At 35.7% G+C, this 25,064-nt stretch overlaps 1 protein-coding gene across 1 annotated transcript; it reads right to left on the bottom strand.

Moving 5' to 3' along the window:
* Positions 1-415: 415 nt before the first annotated feature.
* LOC110944526 lies at positions 416-3,217 on the bottom strand. The gene is made up of 4 exons (XM_022186185.2): positions 2,223-3,217; positions 1,399-2,136; positions 1,252-1,318; positions 416-1,168 (listed from the first exon to the last, which is right to left on the bottom strand). Exons 1-4 carry the CDS (start codon positions 3,215-3,217, stop codon positions 416-418), a joined length of 2,553 nt encoding a protein of 850 aa, XP_022041877.2.
* Positions 3,218-25,064: the final 21,847 nt, after the last annotated feature.

Raw genomic sequence — 25,064 nt, 5'->3', positions numbered from 1 at the left:
ACTAGACGCCGTAGTTTCTCGTTTTTAGCTTTCCCCCTAACCTTCTTTGGGGGAACCGCTGCAATTAAAACAAAAATAATTAGTAACAACATTTATAATATATAAAATATAAGGACTACAAAATAATTTAGTAAAAGACTTACCGTCTGTCTCGTGTGTGCCACGAATCCCACCAGGAGGAAGCGGTGGATCACCGGCACCGTCACCCCCATGTCCCCAGGGGGCCACATCCACCATCAAATAAGCGAATATTAGCAATACCGAAAACACAATCCCTATAAAGTTACAAATGTTACAGCATGTGTATCTAATAGAAATTAAGGGAAAGTACAACAAGTGTAACTCAAATTCAAATAAATATTTCAAACAAGTGTTTATCAATTACAAATCAATATAAATTACAATAACTTTTCTTTTAGTCAGACTCCACATAATCGGAATCATCCTCATCACAATCAGCCTCGACCTCATCACAATCAGACTCGATCTCAAACACTTCATCGACGGTAGCCGTTGGGGGATCAACTTCAATTGAAGGCTCACCCGCAGTAACATGAGAAGATCCAATTTGAAAGTATTGGGTCAAGTCAATGACAAGTGGATAGTCAGATGAAGAGTTGTTGTCGACAACGTCATTGTCTTCTAAGCCTTTGTCAACATTTTGAACCTTATTGACGCGGTCATCATCACTTAATGGCCGATCCCAAATTCTTCGATGATTAACATTTTCGACTACCCACCTATGTTTGTTTTTTTGGTTTCGAGACGTTTCTTGGATGAAGAACACTTGTTTGGCTTGCGAAGCAAATATGAGTTTATCGTCTTTGTCCCATTCACGTTCAGTGCAATTACTGGTGATATTATTGTCATGGTTTACACCCCTTCGAGTATCAAACCACTTGCACCGAAATAGGAGAGTGGAATAATTATTTGTATAATGCAACTCAATAATTTCTTCTAATTGGCCATAAAATTTCACACCGTTCTCTCCAACCACTTCCACCCCAGAGTTTTGCGTTGTGCATTTTGCATCACGTTCAAGTGTCTTAAACCTAACACCGTTGACTATGCAAGCAGTGTAAGTGTATGCAGTCATTTTCGCACAAATTGAAAGAGCATACAACTCCGGGTGGAATTCTGGAGAATTTTGTGTTTTCATCGAATGGACCTAACAAATATAGAGTAATAATGTTTGTTATATATGTATTACCTAGCAAGTGTAGAGTAATGAGTATTATATATGTATTATACCTTATGGAGAAACCATCCCGGAAATTTGGTTTTAAGATCATCTTGGGGATGTGTATGTTTGAATTCACTACATTGATGACAAATATAAGAAAGGAATGAAAAATACCAATTAACAGATTATGAAAAGTTAAAGATAGAAGCACTCACTTCATGTACTCCCTAACTTCTGCGCAATTTTCGAGGACAAACCATTCCATCTTGCTTTTTTCGATGAATGATAGATATATGTCCTTTGTTGCGCCAACAGGACGACATTTGGACTCAAACACCCATAACTTTCTTTTTTCAACAACGACATCAGCGTTTCTATCTGGGCGATTGAACTTAGTCTGAACATCTTTAAGGTACATTGAACAAAATGTTAGAGCTTCTTCAAACACATAACGTTCAGCTATACAACCTTCAGGCCTTGCCGGGTTTTTGACATAGTTCTTTAGTTTTTTCATGTACCTTTCAAACGGATACATCCATCTAAAAGCTACTGGACCTCCCGCAATCGCTTCATCAGGTAAATGCACAAGTAAATGAACCATAATGTCAAAAAACGCAGGTGGATAGATCATCTCTAACTTGCATAAGATGGTAACAATGTCATCCTTTGCTTTCTTCATATCATCCACCGATAGTGTTCTAGAGCAAAGTTGCTTAAAGAACATACAAAGGTCTACTATTGGTGTAGATGTATCTTTAGTCAAAAGCCCTCTAACCCCAATCGGTATCAAACGTTGCATGAGGATATGACAGTCATGAGATTTCAACCCGGTAATGTTAGCATTGTTATCTGTCACCCTCTTACTGATATTAGATCCAAACCCATCTGGTAATTTAACATTTTTTATAAACTGAGCAAGCTGTCGCACACATTTTTCTCTATATGCATTACACCTAAGTTATGTTTCAGCTGCAGAGAAGACCAATACTCAAGGTCAAAAAATATGCTTCTTTTGGACCAGTTCAACTCGAAATCTGACCGGGTTATCCTCCCACCTCCAAAATCTGGATGCTTGCCTGGTAGACGATTAATTAAACGACCGAGTTGAGCTTCTATGTCAGCTGGGCTAAACTGTCTCGGAGGGTCTCGTGTCTCGGGTCTCCCGTTAAAGTCGAGACTTGTTCTCCAAGGATGGTTGGCATCTAAGAACCGGCGATGACCAACATAAGCACATTTACCAGTTACACGTATTGAAGGAGTGTCTTGGTTACAAGTTGGGCATGCCATGTAGCCTTGTCCACTCCAACCTGATAGACTACTACGGGCTGGAAAGTCATTTATGGTCCATAACAACGCCGCCTTCATTGTGAAGTATGTGTTTGTTGCTGCGTCTTTAGTACGTACACCTGTCGGCCACAATTGCTTAAGCTCATCCACTAACGGTCTAAGGAAAACGTCCATGTCTTTCCCCGGTGATTTAGGGCCAGGAATCAACAAGGTCAACATGAATGTGGACTCTCGCATGCATAGCCAGGGAGGCAGATTATATGTGGTGAGTATAACCGGCCACGTGCTATGAGTCGAGGATCCACTACCGTTGATAAAGGGATTAAAACCGTCAGCTGCAAGCCCTAAGCGAACATTTCGTGGCTCCATCGCGAAGTTTGGGTACTTTTTATCAAAGTCTTGCCATGCAGATCCATCAACTGGATGACGCATAGTCCCATCTTCCGATCGTCCGGTACTATGCCATATCATATCTTTCGTTGTGTGCCTTGAACAATACAAACGTCGTAGTCTAGGCGTCAAAGGAAAATATCGTAACACCTTACGAGCCACCTTCGTGCCTTTTGTGTCTTTATCGACCCATCGACTCTCATTACAAACAGGACAATTTTGCAAGGACTCGTTTTCTTTCCAAAAGAGAGCACAATCATTTGTGCACACATCTATCATTTCATATGCCAAACTAATCTTCTTAAATGTCTTCTTAGCTACATAATACGAAGGGGGAATCTTATTGCCTTCTGGCATTGACTCTCGCAACAACGAGAGGAGTCGATCTACTCCTTCATTTTGAAAATGGTACGTATCTTTATATTCAAAAGCTTTGCTAAAAAGTCGATAGAAGAAAACTTGGTACAACCAGGATATAATTCTGTTTCAGCTTCCTTTACCAGGTCTTCAAAATCATCAACAACACCGCTACTATCTCCACTCGAGTTCTCTTGGTTAAGGTATGTATCTTCTTCCATACGCTCCCCCCTAATGTCTTCAATAACGTTTACCATACCGTCTTGTGGCGCAACATCGTTTACTTCTGCAATTGGAGTCGTGTCCCTGTGATAGGTCCACTTCGTGTATTCCTTTCAAAAACTGTTAATACGCAAATGGTATTTCATTTCTGCCATAGTTTTTAAGCCGAAATTTTTACATTTGGTACACGGACATCTAACTTCATCGTGGTTTTTTATCACTCTTTCACACATCTCGATAAATGACTCGAGTCCTTGCTTGTAGTGAGGTGAATGACGTGGGGAATCAATCCAACTTTTATCGATAGGCATTATGCAACTGAAAGAAAATCTAATTTAGGATTAACAAGACAAGGGTAGGCTGCTAAACCCACTTTTTGAACACTTTATCTCATATGTGAATGTGTATTATATGATTGTTTGTTTAAGAAAAATTCGGCAGCATTTCCTCTTAGCTCCCAAGTATATATGTAATGATATATATACCCGAGGAGCAAAGAGAAAATGATAACCGAATCCTTCTTAAACAAACAATCATGTAATACACATTCACATCCTAAATGAGATAAAGTATTCAAAAAGCAGTCCCAAGATAAACAGAGACAACCCGAAATTAATTTCTAAATCAATTTCGGGCGGGTATTTCTAAGCTCGTTATGTTTAAAATGATTAATTCAAACACGGGCACAGTTTTTTAAGCTTGTTATGTTCTTAATGATTGTTTTAAATTTTGGGCGGAACGTTATGTTTTAAATCATGATTTCAATTTCGATTGGGTATTTTCTTACCTCGTTATGTTTGAAATGATGAATTCAATATCAGACACGATTTTTAAGCTCGTAATGTTCTTCATAATGGTTTGTATTTCGGGCGGGTATTTTCATAGCTCCTTATGTTTTAAATGATGATTTTAATATAAAGAGGGTATTTCCTAACTAATATATATTTGTCAAATTTAAATATAAATGTTTTAAAACCTAAACACAAATATACAAATTATCAAACTTTAACATTTTTTTCAAACCTACACATTTGCATACTTTATACAAACATACATACTAACATACACATTTTTCACCAACATACTAACATACAACAATTATACAAACATACTAACAATTTACAATTTACATACTAACATTATACAATTTACATACTAACAATTTACATACTAACAATTATACAAACATACATACATTCATTCATACACTTACATACCCACATACAACTTAAACTAAAAATTATACAATTTACATACTAACAATTATACAAACATACATACTAACATACACAATTTACATACCTAAACTAAAAATTATACAATTTCTAAACTTTAAAAAAAAGAAAACTAACCATTATACAATTTACATAAACATTTTTCAAATACACCTACATTATACAATTTACATACTAACAATTATACAAACATACATACATTCATTCATACACTTACATACCCACATACAACTTAAACTAAAAATTATACAATTTACATACTAACAATTATACAAACATACATACTAACATACACAATTTACATAACTAAACTAAAAATTATACAATTTCTAAACTTAAAAAAAAAAAAAAAACTAACCGGGTTTTCAGGTGGTGACCGGAGAAGTTAAGGTGGTGACCGGAGAAGAGATGGTGGTGATCCGAATTTTTTTCCACAAACACAAAAATACACAAAAAAAAGAGCAAAAATCAAAGCCTATAACATGTATGTAACAAATGTAGAGAAGAAATGTAACATAAAACAAGTTAAACTAACCGATTGGGCAAAAAATCGAGTGTCTCCGGCGGTGGAAGCAAGAGTTTTGGGGGGAAAAGTGAAGAGGAGAGAGGGAAAGACGCTGATAAAGGGTTTTTACGTTTAGACTTTTAGCGGAGACAACCTGTCGCCTGTATTGATTACCTGTCGCCACTATTAGGTTAACCAGGATAAGATTTGTGTGGCTAGGATTTAATGTGGGACACAGACTTTTAGCGGAGACAGCTGTCGCCGCTAATGACCTACTTTTCGTCGCCAGTATTGCCTTTTAAGTCCCCAACCGTTAGATCAGGATTTTGATCAACGGCTGGGGTTTGGTCTCAGGTTGTGTGACACAGATCGACCAATAGCGGCGACATTAGGCCTGTCGCCGCTAATGGTGTCGCCGCTAACGGCCTCCCATTCTTGTAGTGTATAAAGCATGCATTAAGAAAGGGTGATTAACTATTTTGCTTCTAAAAATAGTTTCATAACACACATATCTATACCTAATTAATACTTAATTTCAATCATATCGTATCTCATATTAGGCTAAAGGGTGTGGGGTTCATGGTTGGGACATAATTCGCCAAATAGGAAGATGAATGGAATGCTACACCACCCCCTTGCTTGATCCACCATGGTTTGCATGGATTAAACCATGGCAACCATGGTCCTCATTTCCATTTTTCAAGAACTCGTTTCCTTTTTCTTTAGACAAAGATAAGTTAAAATAGATAAGGGGCTAGTGGTTTGATTTATGACCACACCCTTAGGGTAGTGGTTTTGGATAGTGGATTAGAGCTGGGTGACATGACACTGACGTGGAGGGTCATGGTGGTCATGAGGGTTATGACCACACCCTATAACCTTAGGCTAAAGGGTATGGGGTTTATGGGTTGGGTCATTAATCGCCATGTAGGACCATTAATGGATTGCTACATCACCCCCTTGCCTCATCCACCATGGTTTGCATGGATTAAACCATGACAATCATGAGCCTCCTTTCTTTCTTTAATATTTCCTTTTCCTTTTCACAAAAATAAATTAAAATAAAAGAATAGTGGTTTGGATCATGACCATACCCTTAGATGATGGATTAGAAATGGATGACAAGTCGCTGATGTGGAGGGTCATGGTAACCATGAGGGTCAGGGCCACACCCTATAGCCTTATAATTTCTAAATCTTGTTACTAAGTGTTTAATATTTTTTTATTCAACCCACGGGTCTGTAACCTAATAATTATATATACACATACACTATTCGTGGATAACCCTAGGAAAAAGAAAATTTTTATTTTTACTAGCCGCATAAAGCCCTCGAATTCTTAGGAATGGTGAAAAGAAATTTGGGATACCCCTGAATTTTTCTTCTAGTTCCGCCACTGGTATAGCCTAGGTAAGTACCCAAGTATCAATCCATGGACACTGAGATCAAGAAAACACTAAACAACCTATTTGATTAAGTTTAGAAAACATTGATGAGAAAATGACCAGTTAGGTTCAAAATCATCTTAATACATTTGCAAAACAATTGATTATGGTTCTTATGAAAACTCATCATAGTTGACACTAGTGAAGAGGGTGTAGTGTTAAAAAGCTAGAGTCCTCTCAGGTAACCCCATGTCCCTAAATAACCGGGCAATAGATATAGTCAACTATCCGGTTCTAAGTAACTAAGACATTTACTAATCTCTTGTGAACTAAGAGTCTCTTATATTGTTCTAGCAACCGTAGATTAACAAACCGAGCGAATTACTATCTAGGTGACGTGGGCGCGACTATACACATTTATTTACAGTATTTACAATCGCACCCGGCGTAACTTTGTGTTTTATTATTTATAAAAATGGTTTATACCTTAACATTAAAATACACACAACAAAGGACAAGTGTATCCCGTCATATATGTTGTAAAGTATTGGTAAGAGCCAGATATCGATCCATGGAACACGGGCGTTATTAAGTACTAAATCTTTGTCATTAGATTACCAGATAAAAGGATAAGTGAATGGTTGTTTAACTAAAATTATCTAAAATTATATCTGACTGCTGGAACAAATACCTGGTTTACAGATGATTCATCTGATGATGAAGAAATGGCCAATTTTTGTCTAATGGCAAGAATATTAGATGAAGAATCAGAACCATCAGAAAACTAAGTACAAGCAATCAAGATTTGAAACATCAATTAAGCAAACTTACAACAAATTTTAAATATATGCAAGAAAAACAAAATGAAGAAAACAAAAAATCTGACGAATTGCAGAAGTTGCTAACTGAAACCAAAGTCAGAAATAAGTCTCTTCTTGATGAAAGTTTAACTGGTCACAAATTATTCAGTGAAATGTCTCGATCAAGCTTATTTCCGACTACAAGCATGGGGGAGGGGGTAGTGTTCTCACCCGAGACCATGGGTTATCGAGCCCTATTTGGCTTCCACTTTGTTCACCCTATCCCTGATGGGGCTTCAAAAAGGAGTTTGGGTGTGACTCACACCTAACAAATGTTCAAATAATATGCATGCTAAAAAGGTTCACATAGTGCACTTCACAAATGTCTAGGAGTTTATGGGTCACACCTAAAGAATAATGAGGAATTCAATTCACAGTTTTTTTTTATAATGGCAAATTCAATTCACAATTTAAAAGGGTATTTTACAAAATAGTTTTATGATGTACGACACAGTTGATCAATTTTTCAAAGGAGTAAAATTTGTTGGTTATATGAGGTAGGGCATATTAGAAGGTGGTGAGATTAGTAATTATTTATAAAAAAACGACAATAATATATCCATTATGATTAATGGATGACATTAGTAGAAAACTAGCAATAGTAATAGTAATAGGCAACACCAATAAGAATGACAACGATAATGATGAGTTGCATTGGCACTTATGCTGGCGGTATTGACGTGGTGGGCAGCAACACACAGGCTGGTGATGCTAGTTACCAACGTTTCCAACCAAAGATATCTTGGTCTTAATGAAAAAGGAGGCATATTTCATCAAACCAAGATTCAAAAAAAAAATCATGTATCCTTTCAACTTTTTATTTTCTAGCGATAGCTAAACTATCAGCGAAACTAATTCGTCTTTATTTTCTTGTTTTATTTATGAAAAGTAAGGAAAGCTACCCAAAGTAAAGTGGAAAGGAAAGAAAGGCAATTTGTAAGAAAGTAGGAAAAGCCAAGTAAAGGAAAAGTGATTTTTACTTCTTTTCAATCTTCTGGTTAGCATCGTACTCCTTCCTGTGTAGCACTGAAAAATAAAGATAAAAGCAAAAGTATTATTATTATTTATATATATATTTTTTTGAATTTTAGATTATAAGGTTATAAATAAAATTCTTGTGCAATAATACTAGATCCAACCGGACACATTTTTGTTAAGTAATGACATATTTGTGTTAATATTAACCTGAAAATCTATTAATAAATATTGGCATTAATATATCCATTTAGAAGATGACTTGTCTTCTACCCTAGATCAAATGCCAATTGAACATTAATAAGATTTTGCAACTAGAATTTTTTTTTTGAACGGCCAACAAAATTTTATTAAAACAACTAGCCAGAGGCTAGACACCACATTTACAGCCAAGACACCAAAAGACCAACCGGTCATCACCAAAGGAAAAAACAACAGGAAACAAAACTAAAGACCAAATAATTGACCGGCGCCTACTCTAGATGATCATAGAAAACCTCCGCCAATCGTTCCAAGACCACTCCGATGACCTCGAACGATGCTTTATCCAGATATATGCCATAGATTTAGATTCCTCCACGACCTTCGAGATGCACGGTTCCGCTTGATCGAAAAGAATTCCATTCCGCAACCTCCACAAACTCCAAATCACAACCTGGGCTATGGCATTCAACACTTTCTTCCTCTTTCTGCTACCCTGCAAGTATAGATGGGCATCCAGAATGTCTTTCAGACTAAACGCAAATACCGGGGGGACCTTACACCACTGCGATATAACACTCCAAACCGTTTGAGCGAAATGACATGCAGCAAATATATGATCGCTAGTCTCATCATAATCACCACAAAATAAACATTTGGTGTCACCAATATTGATATTTCTTGAAACCAATGCGACTCTGGTAGGAAGCCGTTCCGAAACCGCTCTCCATGACACCACCCCCACCTTTTTAGGAACCAAATTATTCCAAGAGAATAGATATTCAGGGGCTAATCTGAACGCCACTGCTGCTGCAGCTTTTATGTTTGCCACCGAGAACACACCGGACGGGTCGTTGGCCCAAACCCATTTATCCGGGCCTACGGATGCAGGGTAGTCACTCAGCAAAAGAGATAGTTCTATCAGCTCCAATTCCTCATTCGCAGACAGTGTCGGCCGGTTCCAATTCCAAGACAAGGTGATACTATTTTCCCCCCATGACACCCGGTCTGCAACCGAACATAATTTCTCTTTTTCTAAGGCAAAGAGAGCTGGAAAATTTAAATAAAGGGGCTGTCCCCCGATCCACCAATCTATCCAGAATTCAGTATTCAGACCACATCCAACTCTACGCCAGATAGAATACATAAGGTTAATCCTTACCTGAAGTAGATTCCGGTGTATACCCACGATTTGCTTCCACGGACCCGCTAGAGATACCTTTGCCGGGATAGGCGACCAAGACCTACTATTATGGTGTACAGCCCATACCACTCTACGCCAAAGACTTTCTTTATCCGTTTTAAACCGCCACCACCACTTTGCCAACATCGCAAGATTGGCATCCCGAAGAGATCCGAACCCTAAACCTCCATATTCAACTGGAGCCGTAACTTTTTCCCACGCCATCCAACTCATATGAGAATTTTCTTCCACGCCACCCCAAAAGAAAACTCTCCTTAATTTCTCCAAGATCTCAATGACTTTCACCGGAGCTCTATACAAAGAAAAGAAGTATGTCGGTAAGGAGTTCAAAACCGATTTTAGGAGGGTGATTCTACCGCCATATGAAAGGGTTTTTGCTTTCCAAAGGGACAATCTGTCTTTAAATACATCGATAACCGGCTTCCAATTGCGAACTAGATTCATATTCGCCCCTACTACTAAGCCCAAGTGTTTAAAGGGCAAAGAGCCTCTTTTACAACCCAAGGAATCCGCGAGTGATTGGACTTCTGCATCAACAACCCCAACCCCAAACAATGAGCACTTAGCAAGGTTCACATTCAACCCCGAGACTAAATGAAAACATCTTAGAATTCTTCGTAAATTACAGACATTTTCACTCGACCATTGACCAAGAAAAACCACGTCGTCCGCATACACCAGGTGCGATAAAACCGGACCCGTAGATGTACATTTCAAACCTTTGAAAATTCCTTCCAGGACCGCTGACTTCATTATCCCCGTAAGCGCTTCCATGGCTAAAACGAACAGGAAGGGAGACAGTGGATCACCTTGACGCAGACCGCGAGAGCACTCAAATTCTATCGTAGGTGAACCGTTAACCAAGACTGACGCCCTTGAAGAGACTAGAGTCGCCATAATCCAGCCCCTCCACCGAACCGGGAAATTCATTTGAGCCAAAATAGAATCCAAATATCCCCAATTAAGAGAGTCGTACGCTTTATTAATATCGATTTTAAAAATCATACCGGATTTCTTTGCTTTCCTCATCCAGGCGATAGTTTCATTCAGAATCAAGGGGCCATCAGAGATGTTCCTCCCAGCCAAGAATGCAGATTGTTCCTCCGAGACCAACTTCCCGATCACACCCCTAAGACGATTCACCAATACCTTGGAAATTACCTTGTTGACGATGCCTATCAAACTGATGGGCCGGAAGTTCGATGGGGACAAGGGGTCTTTGATTTTTGGGATTAACGCAATAAAAGATGACGAACAACTTTTATTAATGGAACCATTATCAAAAAATTCCTGAAATAACTTTATAAAATCTCCTTGAAGTAGATCCCAATTCTTTTTTATGAACATAAAGTTGAATCCATCCGGGCCCGGGGCCCGGTCACCGACACAGCCCCAAATAGCTTTTTTAATTTCATTCGGTGAGAACGGAACCACCAGGGAGTCTGCGTCAAGATCCGAAAGGGAAGCCATATGTTGACAAGTAACAGGCGGTCTGACTGACATTGGTTCAACAAACTGTTTCGAGAAAAAATCATAAAAGGCTTCTTTAATCTCTATCGGATTGGTAACCCAAATTCCATTCACCAATAGGCCATTAATACGATTATTGCTGACATCTCGTTTGCAACTAGAATTAATTAAGAGGACATCTCGTTACTCTTTTGTTAAAACATTTGAAGTTCCTCGTACCTTACACATTAAGGAAATAAAGGTAAAACTGAAGACTTTTCCTAAACTAGTGTGTTGTACTTACAAGAAAATTGGGAATTTACTAACATTATTTAGTAACTCGGTTGTATATCTCCTTATCCAGCTGCTTTACCGAAATTGAGGCAAGAAATATACCTATTGTGTGTGACATGGGGTTATTTTGTGATTTGTTTGTGGCCGCTTCTTAGCGACCGCATATCGGTGACAACTTTGCAACATGTTATTGGTGACTGGATTTCTATCACAAATTAGTTACAAACTTTATTATTATTATTATTATTATTATTATTATTATTATTTATATACTATTAATTTTAAAAAATTGTGTGCATATTTGGTGGTAACTTGTGCTTAAATTGTTGTACCTTAATTAAATATAGGTTGTAAGTTGTGTTTAAGTGGTTGTACCTTAATCAAATAATAATGGTTTCATTATCTTACCGAATTCAATTTGTTTTGTATGCATGTATGGTTGTAAATTGTGCTTAAGTTGTTGTACCCTAATCAAATAATGGTTTCATTATCTTATCATATTCAATCGGTTTGATCCATTCAAAGTTGTGTTGTTTTATTTGTAAATTATTATTATTATTTATAATAATCTAATTAATTTAGGCAAAATCTTGTATAAATATAATTTGCAACATATTGATGCAATGGTTGTTGCAATGTATGCATTATGGTTTGTATAGTGGTAATGATATATATTATATATAGATTACGATGAACCTGTCAAACGAGGAAAAATTGACGCGGGTTCATCGTAACGCGCGAGTCCTATATCAACTTAGTTATTTTATTCTATGTTTTACGTTTTGACGTTTCGCTTTAATTTCTTCGCATTAACACCGCAACTTCAGTGTTGGTGGTCACCAACAGTAGTGTGGCATTAGTGCTCGCCCCCGCCGCAACGCGGGGGGGTGTTTAATACTAGTTATTATCAATTTGTAACATTGTTATGCTTATAGTTGTTGTAAGCTATGTATTAAGGGTTTTACATGCTATTCTTTATTGTAGATTCTTATGTTTTGTTTGTACTTTGATATAAGGCTTAGGATTTATACATGTATAATTGTACATGTCATATAAGGTTTTGTGTTGTGTGATTGGGTAAATTAAGCGGTGATCCTGTTCGGTATCGGTACATGAAGGTAAAAACCGGCCCCAGCCTGTACTGAAAACGCCAAAAGTCGGTACCGAGTTGATATTAAAAATCTTTTAGTTCGGGAAATTCAGTGCTGCTACCCGGTACCATTTGCTCATCCCTGATCACGGGTACTGTACGGACAATGGTATCGTACAACATTTTTTTTTTATTTTCTTCAACTTTTATTGATTTTTTTTAGTTTCAGGGGTAGGGATGGGCTCGGTGCCAACCGATATCGAATCGGTACTGATACCGAAATACCGGTTACAGTACTGGTATATGAAGGTAAAAATAGGTAGCGAACCGGTACCAAGAACGCCAAAAGTCGGTACCGAATTGGTACTTATGATCTTTCGGTTCGAGAAATTCGATACCGACACCCAGTACCATTTGTTCATCTCTGACCACGGGTTTCATACAAACAATATCATTACCATAATTTTTTTTTTTTGTTGATTTTCTTTCGGTTATCTTTTAGTGTTATTTTTCTATATTTTCTTTTTTGTTCTTCTCAGCGATTCCGTGCGCAACGCGCACGGAAGTATAGACCTAGTTGTTGTTATTATTATTATTATTATTATTATTATTATTATTATTATTATTATTATTATTATTATTATTTCCTTGTTTACACAGATATTCAAATTGCGCTATGCAAATCAAACAAAAAATTTATATGAAATACACAATAACTTAATACACAACCCAGGGCCGTTGCTAGGTTTTTGGAGACCCCAAGCGAACTATGAGGTAGGGGCCCTAATTCGCCGACAAACTCTCCTCCAATCCCGACGCAATGGGTGACTGCCCTTACTTTTTTCGTTTCGTGATAGCCGCTAGCCTAGAAATTGAAAGCAGGTTGCGATGGGAAGTGGGAACGATGATTGCGGCTATATTTAGGGGCTTTAAGCCGCTAATATTGATGATTTGGTCGATGGTTATTGTGTTGTAATAGTTGGAAATCAAGGCGAAATGGGTTTTGAAACTTGACCTTTGTTTGCTAAACAATATTTATTTTGGACTTTTTGAATGAAAAATCAGTTTAGTTTTGAAATAAACGTATCTGTTTGGGCCTAATACATACATATAGTATATATATATTTTTTTTTAAATTTGGAGGCCCTTATTTTTTGATGGCCCTAGGCCCGTGCCTAGGTTGCCAAGCCTATAGGGCTGGCCCTGAAACAACCGATATGAACATCCCAGAACTCAAACATTTGAATTTGAACAAACTAATATAGAAAATCCATACAATCGTAGGGAAGTGTTGCCCGAAGTAGCTATAGTATAGTTTCTAGACCTCCTCCTTTTTTCTAATGAACCTGCAAAGTTGTAATACATTGGCTATAATATATCCTTAAATCAAGTAAATAAAACAACTAATCATTAAGTGGCTATAATATATCCTTAAATCAGGTAAATAAAATAACCAATCATTAATAAGAACTATTGGTCTAATTAGAGAACCCAACATATATATATGCTTTAGTTGTACTACGGCACCTTTTCTAGAAACTCAATAATAGCAACAGTCAAATAAACATATATGCTTACAAGAACTACACGTACTTTTAGAGTCGCTAGAAACAGATGTTAAATCTTTATTAAACTAATGCCTTTTCCAAAAGACCCAACATATGTCTGTTGAAAGGGAACTCTCACACTGATATCAATAACAAGCTAATTATTTTGATAGTTATTAAATTATAATACCAAAAACTTAAAAAAAGCTTTAAGCGTTTCAAGATATGTGTGATCGTTCATAATTTGTAAAATAACATATAATAAAAAATGGAAAGCGATTACAAATGAGAATGCGAAGAACAAACAGAAGAAAGGTGATGAGACATGCATTTGATATGGTTCCAAAAAAAATCTCACATCTTCTAAGAGAACGCATATTTTCTAGGGTACAACAATAATAAGCATATTGTATTGCCGGATTAACTACCGAGCCTAGAATTCAACATAATTATGTATATTTTGATGGAAACGTGTGTGTTTGAGTGTTCTTAAGAGTTAACAAAGTTTTCAAGTTCTTGGTTCATCTAATATCTTATACAACTAATGCGACATCTTAGTTACATGGTTGTAAACAACTAGAAATCCTCACCATTAGACTGAAGCATTAGTTTTTAACACAATTTAACTATAACAAATGGAAGACAATTACAAATGATAGAGCTAACAATACATTCATAATTGATGTAACGAGAATGCAAAGAACGAATAGAAGAAAGGTGGTGAGACACGTATTCGAGATGGTTCCAAAAACACAAATCTTGGGTCTTCTAAGAGAACACGTATATTTTCTCGTATACAACAATAATAAGCATATTGTATGGCCGGAATTAACCACCGAGCCTAGAATTCAACATAATTTGTGTATTTTGATAGAAAATGTGAGTGTTTCAGTGTTCTTAAGAGTTAACAAAGTTTTTAAGTTCTTGGATCATCTAACATCTTATACAATTAATGCGAATCCTTAGTTAAATAGTTGTAAACAACTAGAAAGTCCTCACCATTAGATTCAAGCATTTAACTATATTAATCGTTTTTAATACAATTTAATTTGTTTAATGTTCAGTTTAATAGAGGTATAAAACTTTTCAATACATTAGTTAACTAGTTTTTGTTTCAACTTCATGAGATTGCGAGAACACGTGCATTGAAACCAAGCGGTGGCAATAAAGAGTAGTCGCAACTACTGCCCCGATATGTTGCAATTGACAACAAGAACTACCCATCATGAGTAACTTGTCAGTGGAATTGCCTGTGTGGAGTAACTCGTCAGGAAACAACCAATAAGGATTATTTCGTCAGCCGAAACTCACCTTGAGGATTAACTCGCATCAGTAGTAACCCATCAACAGTAACATTCCAAACACAGAACTTTAAGCATCATTATGTTACTCTATCTTAGCTCTCTTTTAGTTATTGTTTGGTTCATTGTAAAACTCTCACATCGTAGTATTTTAATTGCAATTACATATAAGTATTTGTATCCAAATTTAGTGAAAGATCACATCTAAGATTTGCTCATTGTTGATCTCAGATTTCCATGTTCACCAATTTTCCAACAATTATGTATCCCTCATTATAAATTAGTAACAAAGAATGATAGAGAATGGAGGTGATGTTAGTGGTGGCAGGGTGATGGTTTAACAATTTTCTAACCATGATAGTCATAAAACAACATTATTTTAACCAGTTTTAATCCAGAATTTTATTCAAGAAGATGGGTTTTTGGTTTTTGTCAAAAAAAACCTTCAAAATCCACTCAAAGATCTCACAAAACACTCAAATATGTTTGGTTTTCAACAAGAAATCGAGCATAATACTCTAATACCACTTGTTGGTCCTTATAATGATCTAGAACACAATATTTCTTGTTGTAAATATAGGAACTAGTGCGGAATCCTAGTAAATATATCAAACCAAGCAAGAACATAATCAATAACACGAGTATATTACTTCAAAGTTCTCTTGTATTGATTTCAACAGAGTTTCGGTCAATGTAACATGAAATGCTCCCCACTCTCTAAAATGTGTTCTCTGACAATTCAAAATGACTACTGTTGTATTTATATTAACATACAGCAGGACCAAATGAAGGTGAAACATGTTCAAGTCAAGCTGACCTTTTACAAGCGAAGGTCCACCTTCGCATTTCATTCTCAGACTAAGGTGACAACGTCCAAGCGAAGGTCCACCTTCACATAGCAAAACTAAACGAAGCTTAACCTTCGTTTGACATCTCAAATGAAGGCTTGTTCACTTTTGTTTCCATATTAACACTATTGTTTCTAATGTTGTCCAAGTCAAAGACAGGAGTATGTCTTGACTTGGTCAACTTACATCAAAAGACATAATAAATCAAAATACTAAACTAAGACCGAAACAGTTACAAAACAACAAGTACAAGCTACAGAAAAAAGTGTATCAACAGTTTTTTGTTTAGCAATTAAATCATATATAGGAAACATGTTAGCTAGCACATATGTATTTTTTTTATTTTTTCATGGTAATGACAAGTATTTATATGTAAATATAATATAACATGATATGTTTCTATTTGTTCCTTTCTTTTGTTACAACAGTCTTATATATTACTACTTACAAATATTACTTGTTTTACAAATTGATGTGACGTTCTTGGATGATGTATTGTTATTGCATATGTAATTTTACTAAGTTTAAACTGACGTGCTTGTTTTCTTCATAGGTGAAGGGATTTTTGTGTCCAAGATGAAGAATTGTTATCAAGACACAAAGCATAATTAGATTTTTGCTAATTTATAATAGTTTTTGGATCATTTTATATATTTAAGTTTGTATAAAAATTTTGTTACATTTTAAATTGATTGTAGGGGTGTTCTTCGAATCGAATAACGAATTTTCGAATTGATTAACGAATTTTTAGAATTTTTATTTTTTCCCTAAATTCGTATTCGATTCGATTCGATTAGTATTTGAAACTTGAATTCGAATCAAATTCAAACCGAATTCGAATAAATTCGATTTAATTCAAATTCATCCTAAACGATAAATTATTTTACTTTCATTTTTTAAAACTACTACAAACTAATTACATTCAATATAAAACATAATAATCTGCAAAATTAATTAACTATCAATATGTCAAAACACTAAAATTTAGAAGATAGGTTGGTTACTGGTAGCGATTTAAGTTAGGTAAAAATTTAGAAATAAGTAGCATGGGCTATTTTTTAGTAGGTTTGGAAATGTTATGAATAATAAACTTATTACTTATGGAGGTAGTTCATACTTTGGCCAAGTTTAGAAGTTATATGTGTGTATAAATATGTTTGTGTGTATATACATATATTAAAAAATGTATATATAAAATGAATTTGAATTTCAAAACGAATCGAATTGAAAATCATAAATTCGTATTCGATTACTGGACTCGAATACGAATCAACTCGAATTCGAACATTTTTAATCGAATTCGAATCAAGTCGAATTTTTCGAATCCGAATTGAATTCTGAAGAACCCTAATTAATTGTAATGATTTTTTTAAATTTATACAATCTATTTTAACTTATTATAGTTTTTGGATTTTTTATATATTTAAGTTTTTATAAAATATTTGTTATGTTTTATTTCTATTGTATTGATTTTTTTTTTATAAATCTATACAATCTATTTGTTCCTTTATTTTGTTACATCAGTCTCACATGCTTACTAGTTACATACATTACTTACATTACTGGTAATTTGAAATAAGGTTTATTTTTTAATGTTATGTGTATAATAGTACGTATCAAACTAACGACTATAGCCGAATATTTTTCTTCTCGCTTAATTGAACTTATTGGCCTAAATCAAAACGTAATAGTCCAAAACTGAGAAATGTGTGGTAGGGAGAATGACAAAATGTGTTTATGGTTATACAAGAAACGAACGTGCATTTTGTAGTGGATTTTTATGTGTTTGTTTGTATGCTTCTTGTAACAGTTTGTATGATGCTTCTTATAACAATTGCTAGTTATTATATGCATTTTTTGTATACTTATGCATATGTAACAACATTTATTTCTAGCATGTGGTTACATATGCATTTTTTGTATATTATGCATATGTAACATTTATTTCTAGCATGTGGTTACATATAATATATAACACGTTCTACTTTTTCTATATATAAAGTAAAACTCTTAAATTATTAAAGGAATTGTTTAATGTACTATGGTTTATGAACAATTTTGATAATGTAATACAATGTTACATACGCAAAGATCTTGAAAGAATTAATGTGCTAAAGGATTTTAATGCATTATAAGATACGTGTCAAATAAATATCAGAAAATGTGAAACGAAATGAATAAAGTAATTAATTAATTTAGTTAAAAAGATGACAGAGAATGTTTGTTGAAAATGTGGAGAGAGAATGTTAAACGGTCATATTTTTTCGTATGTTGATATATATTTTTTTAATTACATGGTTGAACATTTTCATTTTTTAAGTTGAATGTGGTATTGCTATAGTTTTTTTTTCCTGAGTTGAAAAAAATAGCATGTTATGTGATATTCAATGTTTATGTTCCATGCCTTATCGTGTGGACATCTTGAGTATAAATATAATGAATTATTTTTAAATATTTTTTACTTAAAAGAAAAAAATAGTTGTATAGTATATTTGAATACTATAAAAAGCCAATAGGAGCTTTAAGATGCTACATGTGCTTCACGTTTGCACCACGTGAGCAGGAGGCTTTATCAACACTAACCTTTAACATGGGTGGGGTGGTTTGAGGGATGTGATTACTATTGTGGCTAGGTGTGAAGATAATGGTTGGGTAAGGTTTAAATAGGTTGTGGTTAGGGTGATGGTTTCATGTGGTGGTAATTGAGGTTGATAGGGTTTAGGGTTCATTGGGGTGGTGATGGTTCTAGCGGTGGTAGTAGGGCGGCTAGGTGGTGGGCGGTGGCTAAAGGGTAGGTAAAGTAATGGCTGGGATGGAGAGAGAGTAGAGGTATGTGCATATATTATATATATAATATATAATAGTAACAACAATGATAAAAATACATATAGTATGTATATATACACACAAACACACAATAAAATATGTAAAATGACTGAAATACCCTTGTACTTAACGGGCTTATTGGATATTGTTAGTCTTTTGGACTTTAGTTGTTAAGATTAGAAATCTTTGGGACTCAAATCAAGATAAGTTTGGGTTTTAGACTATCAATTTAAATTGTAACATCCACAAAAAAGGGGTCTGAAAACTCCGACTCGTTTTGAAAATCGGATCTAAAACGTAATAAATATAAATGTGAAAATTTTATTATTTATTATGTTAATAAAAAAACGCATAACATTAACTACATTCGGGTAAATATATATGTATATATGTATATATTAATTTCTTGTATAAATATTTATTATGTAAATGACCCGACTTCAAACAACAACAACCAAAACGACATCTAGTCCTAAACAATATCATGTTCCTAAATGACATCCCTTACCATCCCAATGAAAACTTCAAACAAAATCACTATTTTCATTTCAAACGACATCACTATCTTCACTCCAAACAATATCATCATTTTTCTAAACAACATCATCACTTCCAAACTACAACCCCGCCCATAAACGATATCTCACATTTTCAAAACTACAACCTCCCTATGAAACAACACCTAACCCCAAATTACACCTAACCTCAAACAACACCAAACAACATTAACCCAACATTTTTAAACAACATCATCCATTAATCCCCACCATTTCAAACGATACCAAGTGTCGTTTGCAAACCAAATCAAATGACACCTGCCTTTAAGCCAAACGACATGTCTGCAACCTTTCCATCTTCTAAATCGCGAATCCTCTAACCGAAACAACTCACACACATTCAATACTTGCCCTTTTGACTTTATTATTGTCCCAAAAGTTTTGGTGTCGGTGGAGAAACTTATTCTCATCATCAATCACTCATTAATACCCCATATTTACCTAATTAAAATACTAATCTAATCACCATTTAAAACTTTCAATATATCAAAACCTTTTTAACAAAATTCGACTTCCACAAACCTTAATACTAATATCAAACATCTCCACTCCTAAAACGCAATACCCCACTCTTAAACACTGTAAAATCTCTCTCTAATTCGTGGATTCGAGGCAAAGGAATTCTAGGGCTTGGAACTTCCTATCGTGATATCTCTCTCAATTCTTAATCAATTCAGGTAGTTCTTGAGTCTAAATTGATTTATTTCTCGTGCTCTACAAAACTCTCTATCAATTTCTGTGATAGAGGGCTTATAAATCCGAATTTAGTTTCGTGTATTTCTAGGGTTCTTAGAATGTAGAATGTGGGGCTTTTGATCTAGAAGATGTGTTTTGATGAAACTGAAAGTGGATTATCGATTATTATCATGCTAATATGGTTAGTTTAAATTTTGAGAATTTTTGGACATTATTCGTATTTACTGTAATTTTAAATCATTATATGTCACATAGAAATTATATAAAAATATGAAAGTCAGCAAAACGAGATTTTATATTGTCATGGGTTTTGAAAAAATATACAAGATGTGGAATTTTTGCAATGAATTTTATTTCACTTGACAAATTATTTTGAAAAAAAAACTTATTAAATTATGGAACCAATTAGGTCTTTTATAAAATAATGAGTTTAAAATAAAAATATATAATACTGACAAAATCTAATTTATAAAGTTATTAAATTAAATTTTACTAACGTATCTAAATATATCATTTACAACATATAATAACAAATAAATTGTTATTATTTCACGTTGATTTCAGTAGTGTAACAAATATTAATTTATTATTCTTATTGGATGTTATCAGACATCTAAGTCATACAAAAGTCCTTAAATTCCGTTTATATTGTTGTTCGTTTAGATTCTGTTATTTACATTTTTAGGGTAATTGTTATATTTGGATTTATTCGTTTTCTTGGACGATTTTATTTTTGTGGGTCGATCTTCGCAAACGATGAGTAGATCTATCATTTTCCTCTTTTCACAATTAACCTTTTTGGTTGTATCATGTGTTGTAATTTCTCATGTTTTATTTCACTTAATTATCAACATGCAAAGTAAATGTGTAAATTATGTACTATATATTTGTTACTTGTAGTTTACTCAGTGTCTTAGTGTTATATCATTTGTTTACTCGATTTGTGTGGTAGTTTCACATGTGAATTCACGGGCAATTTTAATTATTAGCTATAACTACCAATTACAGATCCTATGCGTTCGACTCCTCATATCTCAAGCTAAATATATACAACCAAGTTTGTTGATTGAAAATGTATGACAAGGAATCATAATTCAATTAAAACATACCCAATTACAAAAATGTGGATTCCAGCTTGAGTGAGTTACTGGTTGATTAAATTATTACTTTGTTACTTGGTATTACTCATTTTCGAAAATAAACATTAAACGTGTCAACCCGAAACACGATACGAAGACTAACACGTCATGTATAAATATAAAGGTATTAACATATTCAACCCACTAACCTGAAATCTATCAACGATTCAACGTATCTACCCGCCAACTCAACACGAAGTAGACACCCCTAAATTTTTGGTTTTCATCATTCCCATAATTTGCAATTGGGACAATTTTCACTTTCTGCTTTTATTTAGGCATGGTCCACTGTTGGTGCACTTGTGTCTGTACTTTGTCTGTATTCGGTCTGTATGTAAACGATGTCCTAAGTTAGTCTGTAAGTTGACCAAGTCAACTATCCTCCTAGTTTGACTTGGCCAACAGTTGGAATATGTTTGATATGTGTGTCGATGTCGAAGGATAGACTCGAAGGATTCTGTTGATCCTTCGAGGTGATCGAAAGATAGGCTTCGAACAATAGACCTCGAAAGGTGATCTTTCGAGGTCCTTGCTAATCCTTCGAAAGCTTTCTATCCGAAAGATGATCCTTCGGACCATCTATCGGATCCTTCGACCAGACATCATGGGCTGGGTATATATATACCCATGCAGTGTTGAGTTTAGGCAGATGCACACAGACAATAGATAGAGAGCTTGAGAGCATTCTGCTGGAAACACACACACACACTTGAGAGTTTACATCTTTGGTTTTGTAAACATTGTGCTTGTAACTGTAAACCTTCATACGTATTAATACAGTGGTGTTAATCGGTGAAATCTTGTGTGCTTGTTTCTCTACTTGCTTCATCCCGGTTTGCCTACTAGCTTGGATTCCGCACTTGCTAGTGGGTTAGTATAACAAGGTTTAGGTTGTTCTCGATCCTCCGAGAAAAGGGACCTACAAGTGGTATCAGAGCCTCGCTCTTTACCTTGTTTAAAACCGGTTTGTTCGAGTTCTTTGGTGTGTTTGGACACTAGGTTTAGCACCCGTTTTGGTGGTTTTTCTTGCTTGTTTAAACTGAAATACGGCTTCTAAACCTATCGGGAGTGTTCGGGGTCGGTTTGGGTAACGTAAAAATCGTTTTTGTGAAACTTTGAACTTTCCGGCCATACTTCCGGTTTGTCTCCGGTGACTGAACTTGAGGATAGGGTTGTGTCCATTTTGGGTAAACTTTTTGAAAATCCAAAAAGTTGGTGAAAAGTCAGACCTGCACATACCTTCTGCCGAAAGTTGTGCACCAACCCATCACCTTTCCCACCTACCCGTCAACCTTGTGTCAGTGTGTCAGAATCTTCCGAAAGATATCCTTCGATATCGAAAGATCATCTTTCGATTGGAGACAGCTCGAAAGATTAGCATCCTTCGAGTAGTCTTTCGAAGTCTAAGGGTTATCCTTCGTAGTTGGAATCTTTTCGAAAGTTGGTTGTCCGAAAGATAAGGATTCATCTCGAAAGATAAGGATCTTTCATTGTGAATCTTTCGAGATCAGTATTCGAAAGATATAAATCTTTCGAACTGTGAATCTTTCGTGATAATCAGTCGAAAGATAAGGATCTTTCATTGAGAATCTTTCGAAGACTTTGCTCGAAACTCAACAGTAATCTTTCGATCACTGTTGATCCTTCGAACAAGTCTTGATCTTTCGATCAGATTGTATCTTTCAATTGTTGTCTGTTTGTTGTTAACAGTTTGTGGTGTGTAGGTTATTTGTTAATTTTTGATCACAATGAGTTGCACAAGTCCTTGGGATTGGAGTACGGATCCACAACCAGATCTCAAACAGATGTCGATGGCTGAATATATGACAAGTGCCATACCTAAACAACAACAGTCAATAAGTTCATGTCAATGGGCTTTGGTATCCAATCAAAGTCAAAGTCTTCAGAATCTTCTGATTAGTGAGAGTGAAACAGGCAGTAACAATCGTCCACCAAAGCTGAACCACATGAACGATTTTCCGTCATGGAAAGGCCGCTTTCACACATATGTTCAAGGACAAAGCACCGACCTTTGGATGTGTTTTGTCAATGCATTCAATGAAAGTCTTGAAAGTAGAGCATCCACTTCAGAAGGTTACGCCAACATGCTTGAAAATGACAAGAAGGCTTATGAATTGGAGAAAAAGGCCTATGCCATACTTACTCAAGCACTCAACAAAGACATCTACCATCAGTTTTCATATTGCAAGACCACGAAAGCATTGTGGGATGCCTTAGTTGCTAGAGGAGAAGGCAATGCAGCTGCTCGAAAGTCTAGGCATGATTTGTTGAAGAAAGAATTTGAATCTTTTCAGTTTTTGGAAAACGAGACTCTGAATGATATGACCACACGTTTCTATCATTTGATTAGTGAAATGTGTGCTTATGGGGTGGCAGCTACTCAACAAGACATGGTGAATAGGTTTGCTGACGCCCTACCCCCAAAATGGAGTTCGTTTATTGAGTTGTTGAAGCATACTAAAGCTCTAGATGAAATCAACATCTACGAGTTCATTCAGAAGCTGGAACATAAAAATGATGAAGAAATTAGAAAAGCAAGGCGTGCTCCAGCTCCTCAGAATACAGAAATGTATCTTCCAGGATTCGATGCTTTGGCAAGATCCGCTGCAGCTCAGCAACAGCAACCTAAGCTGCAGACTGCATTTGTGTCCAATACAAGTTCAAGTTCCTTTCCATTTCCTCAATCAACAGCTGCTCCACCACAATCTCAATTCGATCCGAGGTCCTATATTCCTGTTCCAACACAGCCACAACCACAACCTCAACAACAACAACAGCAAGCTCACTATACAAGTAATCCTCAACCTCAACCCCAAAGTCATCACACAATCCGAGTCGACAACTCAAATCTTTCACACCTTAGCATTGAAGTTGCTAAGGAACATATGGAAATTATCAACACCATGGTCAGTGCTTACTGTGGTTTGGTAGCTGGTCAGCTTGGAAACATCAACATGACCAATGAAGATTATGATCAGATCGACAAGGAAGAAATGGAGTTGATGGATATTAAATGGGCTTTTGCTAGTGCGGTTAGAAGGGCAAAAGATTTCATGGCGCGAACTGGAAGAACTTCGTTGGAAGGAAAGAAAAACACGAAGTATGGGTTTGATATTAATGCCGTCACGTGCTTTAACTGTGGCGAGAAAGGGCACTTTAAACGTGAGTGCACTCGACCAACAAAACACGGCAATCACAACCCGTTCAGAAACCAGACTAATGTTAATGCCCAACAAGAAAACCGTGAACGGAGGATGGTGGCAGTGAATAACAATCAGGGACAGCCTGGAGCTACCAATCACAATCGGGCTTTGGCTGTTCAAGCTGATGAAGGATGTGACTGGTCAGTGCAGTTTGGTGAAGGTGATCAAGGAAGTGGAACTGCATTGTATGCTAAGGTCATCGAGCAGGTTCATAAAGAAGAATCTTCTGGGAGCGATGACAGTTCTGGTTATTCGGGCAGTTCGGATGAAGAAGGCTCTGTTTCTGGGGA

This window comes from Helianthus annuus, chromosome 6, assembly GCF_002127325.2.
Source record: "Helianthus annuus cultivar XRQ/B chromosome 6, HanXRQr2.0-SUNRISE, whole genome shotgun sequence".
NCBI classification, from domain to species: Eukaryota; Viridiplantae; Streptophyta; class Magnoliopsida; order Asterales; family Asteraceae; genus Helianthus; species Helianthus annuus.
This window is presented reverse-complemented; position numbering and strand designations above follow the sequence as displayed.